Source organism: Leucopleurus acutus, assembly GCF_964270905.1.
Source record: "Leucopleurus acutus genome assembly, chromosome: 11".
NCBI classification, from domain to species: domain Eukaryota; kingdom Metazoa; phylum Chordata; class Mammalia; order Artiodactyla; family Delphinidae; genus Leucopleurus; species Leucopleurus acutus.
In genome coordinates, this window is record NC_139152.1 from 52,553,854 (window position 1) to 52,569,877 (window position 16,024).

Here is a 16,024-nt window from a genome sequence, read left to right on the forward strand (position 1 = left end):
GTTATCTTTTTTATTTTTAAATTAATTTGTATTGGAGTATAGTTGATTTATAATGTTGTACCAGTTTCTGCTGCACAGCAAAGCAAACCAGCTATACACATACATACATCCACTCTTTCTTAGATTCTTTTCCCATATAGGTCAGTACAGAGTATTATGTAGAGTTCCCTGTGCTATACAGTAGGTCCCTATTAGTTACCTATTTTATATATAGTAGTGTATATATGTCAATCCCAATCTTCCAACTTATCCCCCCACCTTACCCCCTTGGTAACCATAAGTTTATTTTCTATATCAGTGACTCTATTTCTGTTTTGTAAATAAGTTCGTTTGTACCATTTTTTTAGATTCCACATATAAGCGCTATCACATGCTATTTGTCGTTCTCTGTTGGTTATCTATTTGAAATATAGCAGTGTGTACATGTCAATCCCAAACTCCCAGTCTATACCTCCCCCCGCCCTTCCCCCACTGGTAACCATAAGTTTGTTCTCTAAGTCTGGGAGTCTGTTTCTGTTTTGTAAATAAGCTCAGTTGTATCATTGTTTTTAGATTCCACATATAAGCGATATCATATCTTTGTCTGACTTACTTCACTCAGTATGACAACCTCTAGGTCCATCCATGTAGCTGCAAATGATGTTATTTCATTCTTTTTTATGGCTGAGTAATATTCCACTGTGTGTGTGTGTGTGTGTGTGTGTGTGTGTGTGTGTGTGTGTGTGTACACACACACATCTTCTTTATCCATTCATCTGTTGATGGACATTTAGGTTGTTTCCATGTCTTGGCTATTGTATTGATAAATAGTGCTGTTAAGAATGTGCACATATCTTTTTGAACTATGATTTTCTCCAGATAGATATATGCCCAGGAGTGGGACTGCTGAATCATATGGTAACTCCATTTTTAGTTTTTTAAGGTTTTCCATAGTGGCTGCACCAATTTATTGAATACATTCCCAACTGGTAGCACTTTTATTTGCAACATTTTCACACCTTTCGAAAGTCTTCACTAAGGGATATTTAACACATCCTAGTTAGAAAAGACTTTTTGAAAGAAATGACAACTAAGCTGGGAGCTGACATAAATAGGAGTGCTGCAGGCTCTGACAACAGAGCGTAGTGTGACATGGCTGGAGTAGAGACAGAACTGGGAGGGAGAGATGAGGCTGGAGAGCTAGGACAGAGTCAGGGAAAGAATATCTTCTGTTTTTTTGTGATACTGCAAAGTTTTAACTTCCGCTCAATTGCAACCAACTTTATTTTCATAAAATAACACATGCAAAGACCACTCCATACAACACTCAGAAAACTAAAGCAGCACCTTTATTTTATACACACAAACAGTATAAAATGTTTATGTAAGAGCTGTGTTTGTTTACAATATATTATATTGCTTCAAGCCAATGCCAAAAGTTCATACATTATATTCCCTATTTTATTGTGTTTACAATATATTATATCGTTTAATGCCACTACCACAGTGTTGTTTCTTTCTCTCTTTTTTTTTTTTTTCAATACTGAATTCTCTGGAATCATGGTAAGGTCAAAATATATTGTATTGTGAGTTTAGAAATAAGGGGAATTTAAAAAATGTGACAGATGTCTAAATACGTGACAATATAATTTGAAATGCTATAACTTCTGCACTTTTACAACTGCTTCATCCAGACCCTTGTGATTTACGCATTTTTGTTCCATTTATCTTCTCTAATGTTGCCCAGCCCCTCGACATCATGAATGCATTGTACTTTTGGAAATTATCTGCCAACTACACACTGAAAAGACAAAACTTTAACCTGAACAACTTACATAACATAAAATCAGTCCCAAAGCACTGAAACAAGAAAATCTATACCATTACGCTACAGATGTACTTAGAAAACTTAAAAGGCAGAGTAAATATCAGCTTGGTGATTTATAATGAAGCTAATAAAATTCAGGCCAGTATTCTTAACTGTAATGAACATTATTTGAACATTCAACACATGAAAGGTTAACAAAGGCTATGAACTTGGTGTAACTTAAAACGTTTCAGATGCCGGAGTTCACCAGATGTAATTGGATTCAGGTGGGTCCTGCCGTTCCTCGGCCTTTTTAAGTGAAGGCGTGTGCTGCCTGAGCCCGGCGCCTTCTGGCCTCAGGGCATGCGTGAGGCTGGCTCCGTACCCTGCAAAATTATTCACAGCTTAAAAGAAAAGAAACTACAAAAACAGGCTCTTCAGATTCATTATTAATCATTCAAATGAAATCCATTTTCCCTTTTCAACCCAGAGTGAAAGACCACAGCAATCACAAAAAGCTACCTGAATGAAGAGATGTTACAGGTTCAAGATCTCTGTTAAAAGAAACCCATTTTACTAACTCCGTCAAATCTGGCTTCCACTGAATCTCTGATTCACTATGTATTTTGGCCATGCAGATACTCTTGATGCAAACTTTGGATGAATGTGATTGAATGGAAGGATGTTCTCCACCCAAGAGTTGGTAAGGATCTGGCACTGAGGTCTCAGTAGCAGGGATGCTTCTGCAGAGGACTTGGTCATTGATCCTTTCACTGCCTTGTAAAACCAGACTCCGTTACGTTGATCTAGTTCAACGTAATAACCCCCATTCTTCATATAGATCACATGATTAGGCGTGGCTATTGCGTTTACACAAAATAGGAATTTTATAAGAATTAAGGACTCCAGTACACATGTTAGAGAAAGGTTATGATTTGAACTGACTCCTTATCAATGGGGATTTGTGAGTTTCGGTGAAGGTGGGCATCGATCGATAGCATTTCCAGCTCATTATAAGTGGAGTGTAACACTGAGTTACACAACTTGAAGCCTCTTTTCTTATTACTTGTGAACTTCTGGAGATGCTTCTGGGCACTGACTCACTTCTACTGATTTCCTAAAACTGATCCAAAACAGCAATCACACTTTAAAAATCTGCCTCCATCTTCCTGTGCATTAGAGTCAAGTTTGGCATTTCATTTGTTCCTTGTGGTTTTTTCTAAAATTTATTTTAATTAATTAACTAATTAGGCTGTGTTGGGTCTTCGTTGCTGTGCGCGGGCTTTCTCTAGTTGCGGCGAGCGGGGGCTACTCTTGGTTGCACACAGGCCTCTCATTGCGCTGGCTTCTCTTGTTGCAGAGCACGGGCTCTAGGTGCATGGGCTTCAGTAGTTGTGGCACGTGGGCTCAGTAGTTGTGGCTCGCGGGCTCTAGAGCGCAGGCTCAGTAGTTGTGGCGCACGGGCTTAGTTGCTCCGCAGCACGTGGGATCTTCCCGGACCAGGGCTCAAACCCGTGTCCCCTGTACGAGCAGGCGGATTCTTAACCACTGGGCCACCAGGGACGTCCCTTCCTTGTGGTTTTTAAATGCAAGCATGGGGGGGGACTTCCCTAGTGGTCCAGTGGCTCAGACTCCACACTCCCAATGCAGGGGCCCGGGTTCGATCCCTGGCCGGGGAACTAGATCCCACATGCTGCAAAGAAGACCTGGTGCAGCCAAATAAATAAATAAATGCAAGCATGCCATTAAGTAACCACTGAGGACAGAATACTTTGTTCCTGGATGTGTCTCTTTGAATTGTCGGTATGTAGGCTAGTAGCTCATGGCGCGGCCAAAACAGTGAGCCAACAATTCGCTGCAGTAAATCCCTACCCTGCTGCTCACCCTGCAACCCGTGAAGCCCACACCTCCCTGGTGAGGGGAGCCTAAGCTGGGGAGTCTGTCTCCAGTATCCTCCTCCCAAGTAGGAATGTCTGGGTGCCTGGGACCTCTCAGCATGTCACCCTGCTGGGGGTCTGTTCTTAGCAGAACTCTGTGCCTCAGGGCTTCCTTGTCCCCTCCCGTTAATCAACATAAACCTCATTCTTTCAGCCTGATTCTCTCAGCCAATGTACGGAGTGGCTGGGTGGCCTCTCCTAGAAAACACGTTTGCATTTGAATCAAACACCAAGGCATCTTCTTGGCGTGCAGTGCCTGGATCTGAAGGAGCAACAGATGACGAAAGCCTTCAGCAAGTGGGAGTGCTATTTGGTGGCTGGCAGACCTGCCAGAATTGCTCATCTAAACTACATGCATGAGGGCCCCTAACTTGCCTTCTTCCCAGAAGAGCGACCGGGTGTAACAGCAGGGACAGTGCCTCTTGTACTCCCCTCCCGTCATCGTTGGCGGTCACCAGGCCCCAAGTGTGAGTCCCAGAAGACCTTGGTAATTGAGTCCTGGGACGTATGGTCTCACTTCAGGTCATCCCTAGGCCCAAGGACTTCTGGAAACTTACTCTGATTTGGGGACAAACGGCACAGTTTGTATCCTGAGTTAAAGGTGGCGTAAAGGGTTTGGTTTAACTCTTTTCCAGAACGGCTCCAGAAATGGTTAGTTTTCTATAGGTCTTTTACTCCCACGAAGGTCCCCCCCCACCCAGTATGTCCTAACAGGGATACCATTCAATCATTCCCACCTCGGTAAAGGAACGCTTTTCCAGAGGAGCTCCACTTCTTGTTAAGCTATGCCCTCCTGAAGCCAATTCAACCTACCATCCAGCCAATTCGGTGGGTGCAAAAGACTCAAATCAATGGCTTAGCCTAGACCAGACACCAGTATACTTTAAAATAAACAAATAAACGTGTATACCTACACATAAATGGTATATATACCTATCAGAATAATATAATGTGAGTTATAAAATATGCACAAAAATTAGAAATTAGAGATTGAGACATGTAACTATATATACATATAAAATTTATACATAAATGTAATAAAAGAATATAAAAAATGTTTTCAAACTATATTTTCCCTCAGCACCCAGCTGATCATTCCACACTCACTGGGCTACATGCATCACCCTTTGGAGACCACTGATTTAGAAGAACATCTGATGTGAAAGTGATCTGTTCAATTTGTGTACATTATTTTGGAGACAGAATTTGGTAGACACAACCTGGATGTCTGTTAATCAAGGGAGCTGTATGACTGAATGAAGCCTTTCTTTCCTCAAAGGAAAGTGGCCAGTGGGCCCATACTCAGGAGACTGAGTTCAAGCTGCAGGATGAACCTGCAGAAACTGCATTATTTATTTCCTTCACTTGCTGATTGTCTGTCCCTCCCTCTTGAACCTGGGTGCTACCAGGAAGGGCCTTTTCTGTCTGTTCACGGGTATGTCTCCAGTGCCTGGATTCATGCCTAGCATATCAATCAAAACGGAATGATTGAATTTAGCAACTTTCATTTTGTGTATAAAATAGGTCAGTGGTTTATTAGCCTATAGCTAGTTCATTTTTGGTACTCAATAAATTTGAAAAAACACAACTCCATGATAACATCTCTCCCGTACTTCACAGACCTTTACCGTCCCACAAAAGAACCCATTTAAAGCATACCATAACCAATACAGTTTAAAGATTTTACAGAGCAGAACTCTTCATGTTCTATATGCTCACTGATCAATCCTGAATGATAAAATCAGAACCATGTAGATACCGATCTACATTTGATTTAAAATCTTACTTATTTCTATCACAGTTAACATACCGTATTACCAAATCACCACGTAGTACTAATTCAGCCTGGAAGATAGTTGTGGTGTTATTTTACAGTGATGCTTTCTTTCCTCTTTATACTCTAAAGCTTAGGCTCTACAGTTTAGAGAGTACCGGGTGGGGCGGGGTGTGGCATGCAGAGAAGCACGGGGGAGAATAGGCAGCGGAGGAGAAGTTGCTTTCCTGAAAAGGAAAGCAGGGCTGAGTTAGGCTTGTCCATCCGCCTTTGGAGCCAGGAAACAGACATGCAAAAGGCTGGCTCCCCAGACGGCTCGCACTCACTTTTATTGCAGTGTCTTCCATGCCAGCCTTCCTGACATTGGCATTTGTTGGGTTCGTGGCAGGTTCCGTGTATACCGCAGCCAGGCTCGCAGACAGCTAGAGTCAAAGGAGATAGAGAGAATGTTGCCTGAGCTTTCATTTGTCAACAGAATTACGCAGCTGCTTTTCCTGCAGTTCTTTAGAATGTGTTAGTTTTGGCTTCATCCCTTAATTTCTTTTTTCTTTCTTTCTTTCTAAGTCAATCTCCAGCTAGAAGTCAGTTTTGGACTTTTTGAAACAGTCCTGAGAGTCATCTTAAACTAGACTTGGTGCTTCTCATTCACAATAGACGCTCAGGAGGACTTTGAAACTGCTGGGCGATGGAAGTTCATCTTCCTTAAGAAAACTCCTAAGAGTTAAAAAGTTTGGTTGTGTGTGCGATTGTGTCTAAGGTTTTTTTACGTGCATGGATTTCATACAACGTCTTTGGTCCACTTCAAGGAAACATACGTCAGTGAAGAAAGGTTAACTGTGATGCCCAAGCGACATGCAGTAGGTACAGAAGTCATGAAGGGAGGAGAGACTCCTACTAGTTTAATTATCCTGTAACACAAGATCGACTATGTGTTCGGGGTACTTACGCTTTGAACAGAGGTCTCCTTGGTAACCTTTGGAGCACTTGCATTTACTTTTGCCAATGCATTTACCTCCATTTCGACAGGGCTGCGGGCATTTGCCTGAAATAGAGAAGAATGCACATAAGCAAGGAACTCTGTGCTTCATTCAGAGGCAATTACATTTTTTTCCAGAGGAACTGCAAGGCTTTGAGAGGATCAGGCCTTTTAAGTAGCAGTTATTTCCACTTATTTCTGATCTACCCTGGCTTTGTTACTGTTTGAGTCTCGTTTTTGGAACAAACAGGCTAGTCTTCTTACTTATGATTCTGGATACGTATCTTCTACAATGAAGATGTTCAAATGTATTTATATTACTTTAAAAAAAAAGAATAATGTTTTAACTGATTCATAAACGCTTGTAATTTAAGGTATACTAAAAATGAAGGTATGAAGGACGCCCTAACTGATCTTTTCTGAGTTCTGATTTTTCTATGTCACTTTTTCTGAAAGCAGGCCTATACCTGGACATGATGACTTCTGTCTTAGCCTCGGATTCTCCAGAAAGCAGGGCCTGCGTGCAGAGTTTATTTGGGAAGTGGTCCTAGGGGCCAGGAATGGGGGGTGGGGAGAGTAAAATGGCGAAGGAGGGAAAGCCAACGCAAAAGTATAATATGTTTGTGGGTTGGTCATCACTATGGGCAACTGGGCTCTATCCTGCAGCGTCTTTCTGAGGAGCCAGGTAGACTGACTGCACCTTCAAGGTGACTGAAGGAAGGAAGAGGGCAGCATTTATCCATCTGTATTTGTCTCCCACTGATCAAGGGTCACCCCATGGAATAACTTTCTTGCATTCCCATTCTGTGACTGTGTGAGTGCAGATTCTATTTTTTTTTTTTTAGTACTCAGGAGTCTCTGGGTGGAAAGCAAGAGAAGTGTGACACAGCTAAGGTGCAATTAGGCTATGTCTGTGCAACATAGGTCATAGCAGTGGCTGGAGTGAAAGGCTGGCTGAGAAGGCTATGAGGTGGGGCACAAAAGGGGCCTGATTCCACACCTGTGCATTTTTCTGGAATGTCTTAGATCCTAATGATACATCATTCTTTCTTTTATCTCTGTGCCAAATGAGTATTGCTAGTCTTTTCACAGATCTTTGAATCACAGGATTTTAGAGCTGGAATAGGGCCTTAGATGTAAGAATTATATAATATTCTTCTTTTCTCTTACTTTTGAAGCTGTTTATTCTCCCTCTGCAATCTAGAATTTGCCATCCTAAGGGTGAAGTTTTTTTCCAGGCAAGCATTATGCTTGACAAACATAGAGTGAATCCCATATGAAAGTAATTTTGCTAAAAACACTTTCTTCTCTTTTTATTTCTCCAAAAATGACTTTCTTCATATATAAATCAACCAAAGCAGCATTTAGTCATTGTGGAGATAATAGAGACATAATATTGAGATGTTAGAATCTCTCAAGAACCTGGAATGCCATTAGACCTGTAGGTTCTTCTGATGCAGGGATGTTCTAGAAACATGTATTAAAACAATCTTAATATTAGAATGCCACCTTTTTACTGACCATTAAAAATCCAAAAGTGTACTTTTTGATAGGTTTGGATACAAATAATAGCATTTACTATTTGGTCAAGATCCCAACTCTAATTTAAGGAAAGGAATACCTAATTAATTCTGAATTTCCATTTGCATCAAAGAAACATCTGTCCCCATCATATGCACAAAATTGGATCATATCACAGTACTCTGCAATGCACTGGGTTTTTTCAAGTAAGCAAGATGTGGGACAATAACTAGATGGCAGAAAAGATGGAGGAGTTATTGTGAAATACTTGGTGAGCCCAAGTTTCCCCATATTCTATGAAATGTGAACTTGGTATCCAGGGACAATGCAGAGAATGACTGATGGAGAGAATCTTTTCAGTGACTCCAAGGACCTTTTTGTTTTCTTGGCAAGAGGGAAGTGAGGACCCTTAGGATCACTGCAGCCAGGAAGGAGGAGGACGTTCTCTCCCAGTTATCTCACCACAGAAATATGATTGCCGGTGATGGTTAGAAGGCCATTCCTAGATCAAACCTCATGAAGCCAAAACAGCATGAAGAGATGATTGTTTTAAAATTACAAATTCTGTAAGTGTCTGTAACATTGACTTCCTTTTCCTGAAAATATTTTGCAACCAATCTATCCACTGGACAGTGGTAAACTGAGTCAACTTGAGCGATTACACATTTTTACCCAAATGAGACTAAATATTGCCTGAAGACAAACAGATTTGACTAATTCTAAACAATTTGAATTTTAACTCTAACCAGTGAGAACAGTGAGATAAGGTATTGACAAAATAAAGATATTAAACTTCCTCTGCCCATCAGATTGTGAGGTAACTTAAATTTGTGACTATCCTTCACATAGAAAAAAAGATAAAAATAGTTTACAATAAGTGCCAATAACTGTCATCTCTGGGTCTTAGAATTATGAGTGATTTTTAATTATTTTATCCAATATTCTAATTTTTTATGGAGAGCATTTCATACAGATACGTTTTATAATAATAAGAACCCATTAAGGTATTAAGAAAACATTTATAGTACAGTATAAATAATTTGGTCTTTTTAACTGACGGCTCATTAAAGATTCTTGTAAAGTCTGTGAACCTTAAAGAACAAGATAAACGTAGGTACATACATCTGGATACTTCTAACCATGGTCTTATTTGTTAAACTGCAAGTATATCTCACAGCCAAGTCAGAGTGAAGTTTGAGAAGATATCAATTCTGATAGAGGCCAGGAGAAATGAAAATATAAATAGCATCAGAATACATATTTCATTAAAAAAACAGACAATAACAAGTGTTGGTAAGGATATGGAGAAATTGGAACCTTTGTACATTGCTGGTGGGAATGTAAAATGGTACAGCCACTTTGGAAAACAGCTCAGCAGTTCCTCAAAAAATTAAAGAGTTAACATGTGGTCTAGCAATTTTACTCCTAGGTATATACCCAAGAGAACTGAAAATATGTTCACACAAAAACTTGTACACAAATGTTTGTAGCAGCACTATTATTCGTTGAGTCCTAAAGTGGGAACAGCCCAAATGCCCATCAACTGATGAATGGATAAACAAAATGTGGCTGGTATATCCACACAATGCAATGTTATTTAGCAAGTAAAAGGAAGTAATGATATATGCTACAACGTAGGTGAACCTCGAAAACGTGCTAAGTGAAAGAAGTCAGACATAAAAGGCCATATATTGGATGATTCTATTTATATGAAATGTCTAGAATAGGCAAATCTAAAGAGACAGGAAGTGGATTAGTGGATTCCAGGGGCTTGGGGAGAGGCAATGAGGAGTGACTGCCGATCGGTACAGAGTTTCTCTGGGGGATGATGACATGTTCTGGAATTAGAGAGAAGAGATGCTGCACAACTTCGTGACTATATTCAATTATATACTTTAAAATGGTGAATTTTACGGTATGTGAGTTGTATCTCAATTTAAAGATAGGAAACATAATTCAACTTTTTGTCTCTATTACACTAGAGGCACTTTTCAACGCAAGACCCATTTAAATTTTTTCCTGGTAATTTGGTTCCTGTAATAGAAACAAAAAATTTCCTAAAAGGATTTGAGTATAACTTGTGATGGGGATAATCAGGAGCTTTCAAAAGGCCCACAATTTTTGGTGCAGTTAAAAAAAAAAAAGAATAGGAAACAGTTTCTGCCAATGGAAAGGTCATAAACCTAAGGGCATGAAACAGATATCTACATGAAGAGAAATGAACCCATGAACGAAGATTCATAAACATGAACCAACTAAATATGCGAAGTTTGAGATTAAGTATGGGAAGAAAAGTGAGGGGAGAGAGCTCAGAGATATCTTTATCAGGGCAGGAAGAGCAGAAACCACATCCTGACGATTAATTACATGTCCTATGGAAACCGTAGAGGTACTTCATTTGAACTCTATAAAAAAACGTCACTTCAGCTACTACTTATTAAACTACAAAAACCCACAAATATATTAGAGGTTGAAAGTTAAAATAGGAAGTCAGTATTATTGAATACTGAACCCAGTACAACTTCAGAAACTATGGCTGTACCAAACACAGTGGGTGTTTTATGGATACAATACAGCTGGAGGTGAAAATGCCACATTCCAGAACTTCCAGAAAGGCGGGGACATAGCCCCTTTAGCAGACGTGCTCACTCACACTCCTTTTGCGCCTTCCTGAGCGGGGCTTCGGTGTAATCTGTCTTCTAGGTCATAGAGTAATTGAGAGTGGGGCTGGCTCATTTCTGAGTTGAGCAGAGAGCTTTCAGTGATGTGACTGGGAGGTGACAGGGCCAGGGCAAGCGGTTTGGTATCCTGATTCCCAAAACAATGATTACCTACCACATTCCACCGTTACATTTTTTTCTTTGTACCAAAGCATGACAAACGTCTAGTGAAGGCATAATGTGCACTGATTTTAAGTTTATGGCTCAACTCTTTCTTTTTTTTTTTTTACATAAATACTCATGAGACACTTCCTCAATCAAGATATAGAGCATTTTGGGCACCCCATAAAGTTCCTTTGTGCCCCCCAATCACTATTCTTGTTTCTGTGAGCATCCATTACTTCTGCCTGTTCTTGAACTTCATAAAAATGGAATCATGCAGCATGCACTTTCTTGTGTCTAGCTTTTACTTAGCATAACGTCTGTGCAATTCATTCATGTTGTTGCATGTGCTATTAGGTTTTTGTCTGTTTGTTTTTATTGCTCTGCACCTTTCTTCCCCATCTTTTTTCTTGAGTGAGTCTATCCTTTTCTCTGAGATAAGTTACGAGGCTCCGTCTGGTTAGGAAATGTGGCAGTGAGTGCCAGAGGAAAAACTCTCTATGCCTGCAGGTAGGTGAACAAATTCCAGCTGTCCTAAAGCTCTGATCTACATTTCCAGGCTGAAACTATGGGCTCTGCACAATGATAAGGGGATAAAAATCACTAGCAAGAGACAACGCAACATGGTGAATAACTCGAACCCAGATAACTGAGTCAGAGAGCATTGGCTCTGAGTCACCTGTGCTGAGCTATGTCACTCTTTGCCCACCTTTAGCCAAAACAGATGGCGGCTCAATCTAGTAAAAAGAAACCACTGGCCTGAGTCCTTAGACAAGGTATTCATTGTCTCTGGGCTTCAGATTCCTCATCAATAAAACGAAGGGGTTAGATGGAGCTTCTAAGTTCCCCCCCGAAAAAAGACAATGCAGGTCAATACTCACTTATTTCACACTGTTCCCCCTCAAGTCCTGGAGGGCAAATACACTTTCCAGGGTAGAAACAGGTACCTCCGTTAAAGCAGGTGGCTGAGCAGTTTGCTGTTAGGATGAAAACAGGGTATTGCATTAGATAGTAGCTTAAATCTAACAACAACAACATTTCATTAAGGCTAAGTGATTCTTCTTAGGCATTTACTTATTTAACAAAACAAGCCACTTTACACATACAGGACTTGTAAGCAATTGCTTGACCATTTGCAGATTCCAGCAACGTAACAGGATACCACACACATTACACAGGGCCCACCTCTAGGGGTTTACTTCTTAGTGAAAAAAAGCATCATGTGTAAAAAAAAGAAAAAAAAATTATCTTTTTTATTTTCTTATAAATATCTATGCTCTTAAAGGAGAAGAACTCTATGAACCCAAGAAAATATTTTTTAAGATGAGGGAAGAGTAAAAGGAGAAAACTTTCTTTGGAATAGATAAAAGGGAGAGAAGCCATAAGTACTGGGATCAGACAAAGGAGAAAGCAACTTCTTTTCTGAATAAGAGGAACAGAGATGCATCTTATATAACAGGAATTTTTTAAAAATAGACTTTTTTGACATTTGCAGGAAGGAGTAATTATATTCAGGAAAAGACAGACGGTTGCCCCTTGCGGGTCCCACAGGCAGGGAAGTGGTGGCAGTATGAGCTGGAGGGATGAACAATGTGGGTATATTATTGTGGGAGTCTAATTAACTATATTTTCCAGGTAATAATCATACTGTTTGTGATTCATACTAAACCCTCTCTCTTAGAGTCAGCTTCTGAAATTTCACTGCTCACTGGCACCTAAAATAGAGGGAGGACAGAAATGGGGACGGGGGAGAGCAAATATCTAAAAATAGACAAGTTGGCTCATTCTGTAAAGGAGATGAAAATAAGAACTCGATTCTCAGCTATTCCAGTTTTATGGCCTATTTGTTCTTGTCCTATATAAAACAGGCCAGAGTTGGCTATAGATGAACGAAAGCTGGAATAAGCTTTCAGTAAGAAAATCAGAAAGGAAATCCAAAAGTTCTAAGTGTATGCTTTCTTTGTGGAAAAGAAGTCCAACTGGCATATTCTATGAATATCATGCTTCTTAAATGATAAAGCTTTTTGTTAAAAATCAGAAGTACCTCTCAGCTTAAGGCCATGCTGTACTTGCTTTGGCAAAATCAAGCCTCCTGATGTAGAGGGGAGCAAAAGCATTGCTTTTGGGGTACAGAATTTAGGATTTGGGAGAATCAGCTCTTGGACTTCCTCTTTGCTACTTGCTGCTAGTATTGTTAGGGCTGGACAGTTGTTTTTTTTTTAATTGTGGAATGTTTCACGAATATGCATGTCATCCTTATGCAGGGGCCATGCTAACCTTCTCTGTATCATTCCAATTTTAGTATATGTGCTGCTGAAGCGAGCACAAGACAGTTGTTTTTGTGAGCGTGTCCTGTTTCTCCTGGGGATAATGAGAAGAGATGAGAAAACATCAGGACCTGTGTCCACTTGGCTGGAGCCCTCTGGGCACTGTCCCATACTAATGTGTAGAATGCAATGAACCTGGGAGTATAATCAAAAGTTACAGAATATGACAAAGCTGATTACTGAATTTGGCCACACCCTTAGTATTTGCATAATACTTTACCATCTGGACCAAGCGTCTCTACATTTCTGTTGTGCCATGATTCTTTTTTTTTTTTTTTTTTTTTGGCGGTATGTGGGCCTCTCACTGTTGTGGTGTGGCCTCTCCCGTTGCGGAGCACAGGCTCCGGACACGCAGGCTCAATGGCCATGGCTCACGGGCCCAGCCGCTCCGCGGCATGTGGGATCTTCCTGGACCGGGGCATGAACCCGTGTCCCCTGCATCAGCAGGCGGACTCTCAACCACTGCGCCACCAGGGAAGCCTGTGCCATGATTCTTGACTCAGAAAATGAGCCAGAGACACCAAGTAACTTTCACTGGGGCTGAGGGTTTGCTAGGCCAGTGTTTAACTACTCAACTGTTAAAGTTTGCAACAGATGTCCCAAGAGCCAATAAAAGTTAATCTTTAGTGTTTCTTCAAATATGTAGGGCTAAGGTCTAGCTCCGTTCCAGTAATTAAACCATTTTTCAGAAGCTCTACACTCCCTCCTGGTTAATAAATGCATCTTTTTGTTGAGGGAGTAAAAAACATTAGTTTTTAATGTTCCCAGATCTCTGGGGAAACCAAGTGGAATTTCAACAGACTTTCCAAAAGAATAAAAAAAAGTTACTGGAGTCTAACAAGTAAGAAAATCTTTCATCTGAAAGGTAAAGTATTACAAATGTAGAAGAAACTGGAATACACATAGATCTTTCCCTTCAACAGGGACCATGCAGCATTTGTGACACCCTAGCGTAAGAAAAACATTACAATTGACAGTCCACTGTGCAAATACACCAATAGCAGCCTCATCTACTCACAAACGGTCTTTCTAAACCTGATAATACATTCATTCTTCATCCAAATCTCTGAAGGATTTGCTCTATTTCCTAATAGTTTTGAGATAATATGAGTTTAATTCTGCTTCAAGAATGAACTTCTGCCCAGGTTTGAAGTAGCAGAGATGCTGAAGGCTACATTCAGACAAATGCAAAGAAGCTTCACAAGAAAGAGTTTTATTCACTGGCTATTATGAGTGTCATTAGTGCTTAATCTTTATGAACATAAAATTTTAAAATTATTTTCACTCCAATGCTATAGTTTTAGAAGATCACTTACAACTAAAAGGTAGAGATGCTCTCACACATGATCTCATTTAGCATAGAGGTGGGGGAACCAGGGGTCAATGGCTTAATTTCCAGTTTAGAGTTGGGAAAAGCATCGCCCACAGAGATGAGGTTCTCTGCCCAGAAGCAGTCACTGGTAGAGGAACTAAGATGTGAAACAGGTAGCCTGAGTAGCAACATGGTACAGTGGAGGGTGTGAATTTCGGCCAAGCTTCTCAAGCTCTATAAACCCCATTTTGCTTAGCTGAGATTGAGATGGAGGATGCTTTACATATCTCAAAAGATTGTTGAGAGTAAAGTCAGGTAATTGTAGGAAGGTACTTTGTATATCATAAAATAACAGACAACCATAAGTGACTATTCTGACTCATATTAAGGGCTCTTTCCTTTAGCTTTTCCTTCTTTTTTTAAAAGCTGCTCAATCTTAACTGGTGCTATCTGCATTATCACTAAAGAGACACTTCTCTAAAATAACACATCATTTTATTTTGAGGCAAGTAGTTATTTAAAAGAAACAGTGCCCTACTCATGCAATTAGCATTTTGGACACAAGGATAATTTCATTAAATACATACACTTTAAGGATATAATTTAATTTCTTTCCATAAAAGATGTGAACTGGGCAAAATAGGTAGGTGTCCTGTAAAGAGTATGAATCACTCAGTACTATTTTAGAGCCACATTTGAATCTACTTTTTGAGAGTAAAATCCGGCTATGATGCAGCATCATAGGAAGGAGGATCCTGATCTCTCAGGGATGTGATATGTGAGCACAGAATTAAATTCGGGGTCAGTGAACTTCTAGGTCAGGCAATTTGGAAAAGACTGTTTGATTTCAGTCTTTGAAGCTCACCCATAAAACTAATTTGGGACATACCAAAACCCCAATGGGGAAGGAGACGTTAATTGTTCGCAAAAATCCATGCTCCCCTCCCATGAAGTTGTCATTGGGAGATGGCTGTCCAACCAGGGATGACATTTCTCCTGCCTGCATCCAGGTAGGATCATGGAGCTAATTCCCATCCATGGAATAGGTGTTGAAGTTTTGTAGGTCACTTCTGAGCTTTTGTTTTGTTTTGTTTTTTGTTTGTTTTTTAAGCAGTACCTACTCCAGTCTGTCTTTCTCTGCTTATTGGCTGGATCTGGAGAGCTCCAAAGCTCTAGGCAGAACCACTGATGGAAGGCACCTGGGACCCTAAATCACTGCATGGAGAAGAACTGCCCTGCCCACTGACCAAGTATTCCTGCCCTGGAGCATTCTGTGAGCAAATGTAAACCTGTACTGTGTTAAGCTACAATAAAATTTGGGGTTAAAGTTATAGCAGCCAACTGAGCCGGCGCAGCACAACTACTAGCCCGCGCGCGCCTAGAGCCTGTGCTCCGCAACAAGACAAGCCACTGCAATGAGAAGCCTGCACACAGCAACGAAGAGAGCCCCCGCTCGCCACAACTAGAGAAAGCCTGTGCACAGCAATGAAGACACAATGCAGCAATAAATAAATTTACATTAAAAAAACAACAACAAAAAAGTTATAGCAGCTGGTGAAGTGATACATC

The 16,024-nt window shown here is 40.4% G+C and overlaps 1 protein-coding gene across 1 annotated transcript in view; it reads right to left on the reverse strand.

The window, feature by feature from the left end:
- Positions 1 to 2,050: 2,050 nt before the first annotated feature.
- The window catches only part of WIF1 (WNT inhibitory factor 1), a gene marked incomplete at both ends in the record, with an annotated part of 85,342 nt that continues 71,368 nt past the window's right edge, over positions 2,051 to 16,024 (reverse strand). Inside the window, 4 exons of the mRNA XM_082850349.1 lie at positions 2,051 to 2,172; positions 5,824 to 5,919; positions 6,444 to 6,539; positions 11,698 to 11,793. Of these exons, the coding sequence (XP_082706475.1) occupies positions 2,051 to 2,172; positions 5,824 to 5,919; positions 6,444 to 6,539; positions 11,698 to 11,793 (410 nt within the window). The remainder of the gene's footprint in view (positions 2,173 to 5,823; positions 5,920 to 6,443; positions 6,540 to 11,697; positions 11,794 to 16,024) is intronic.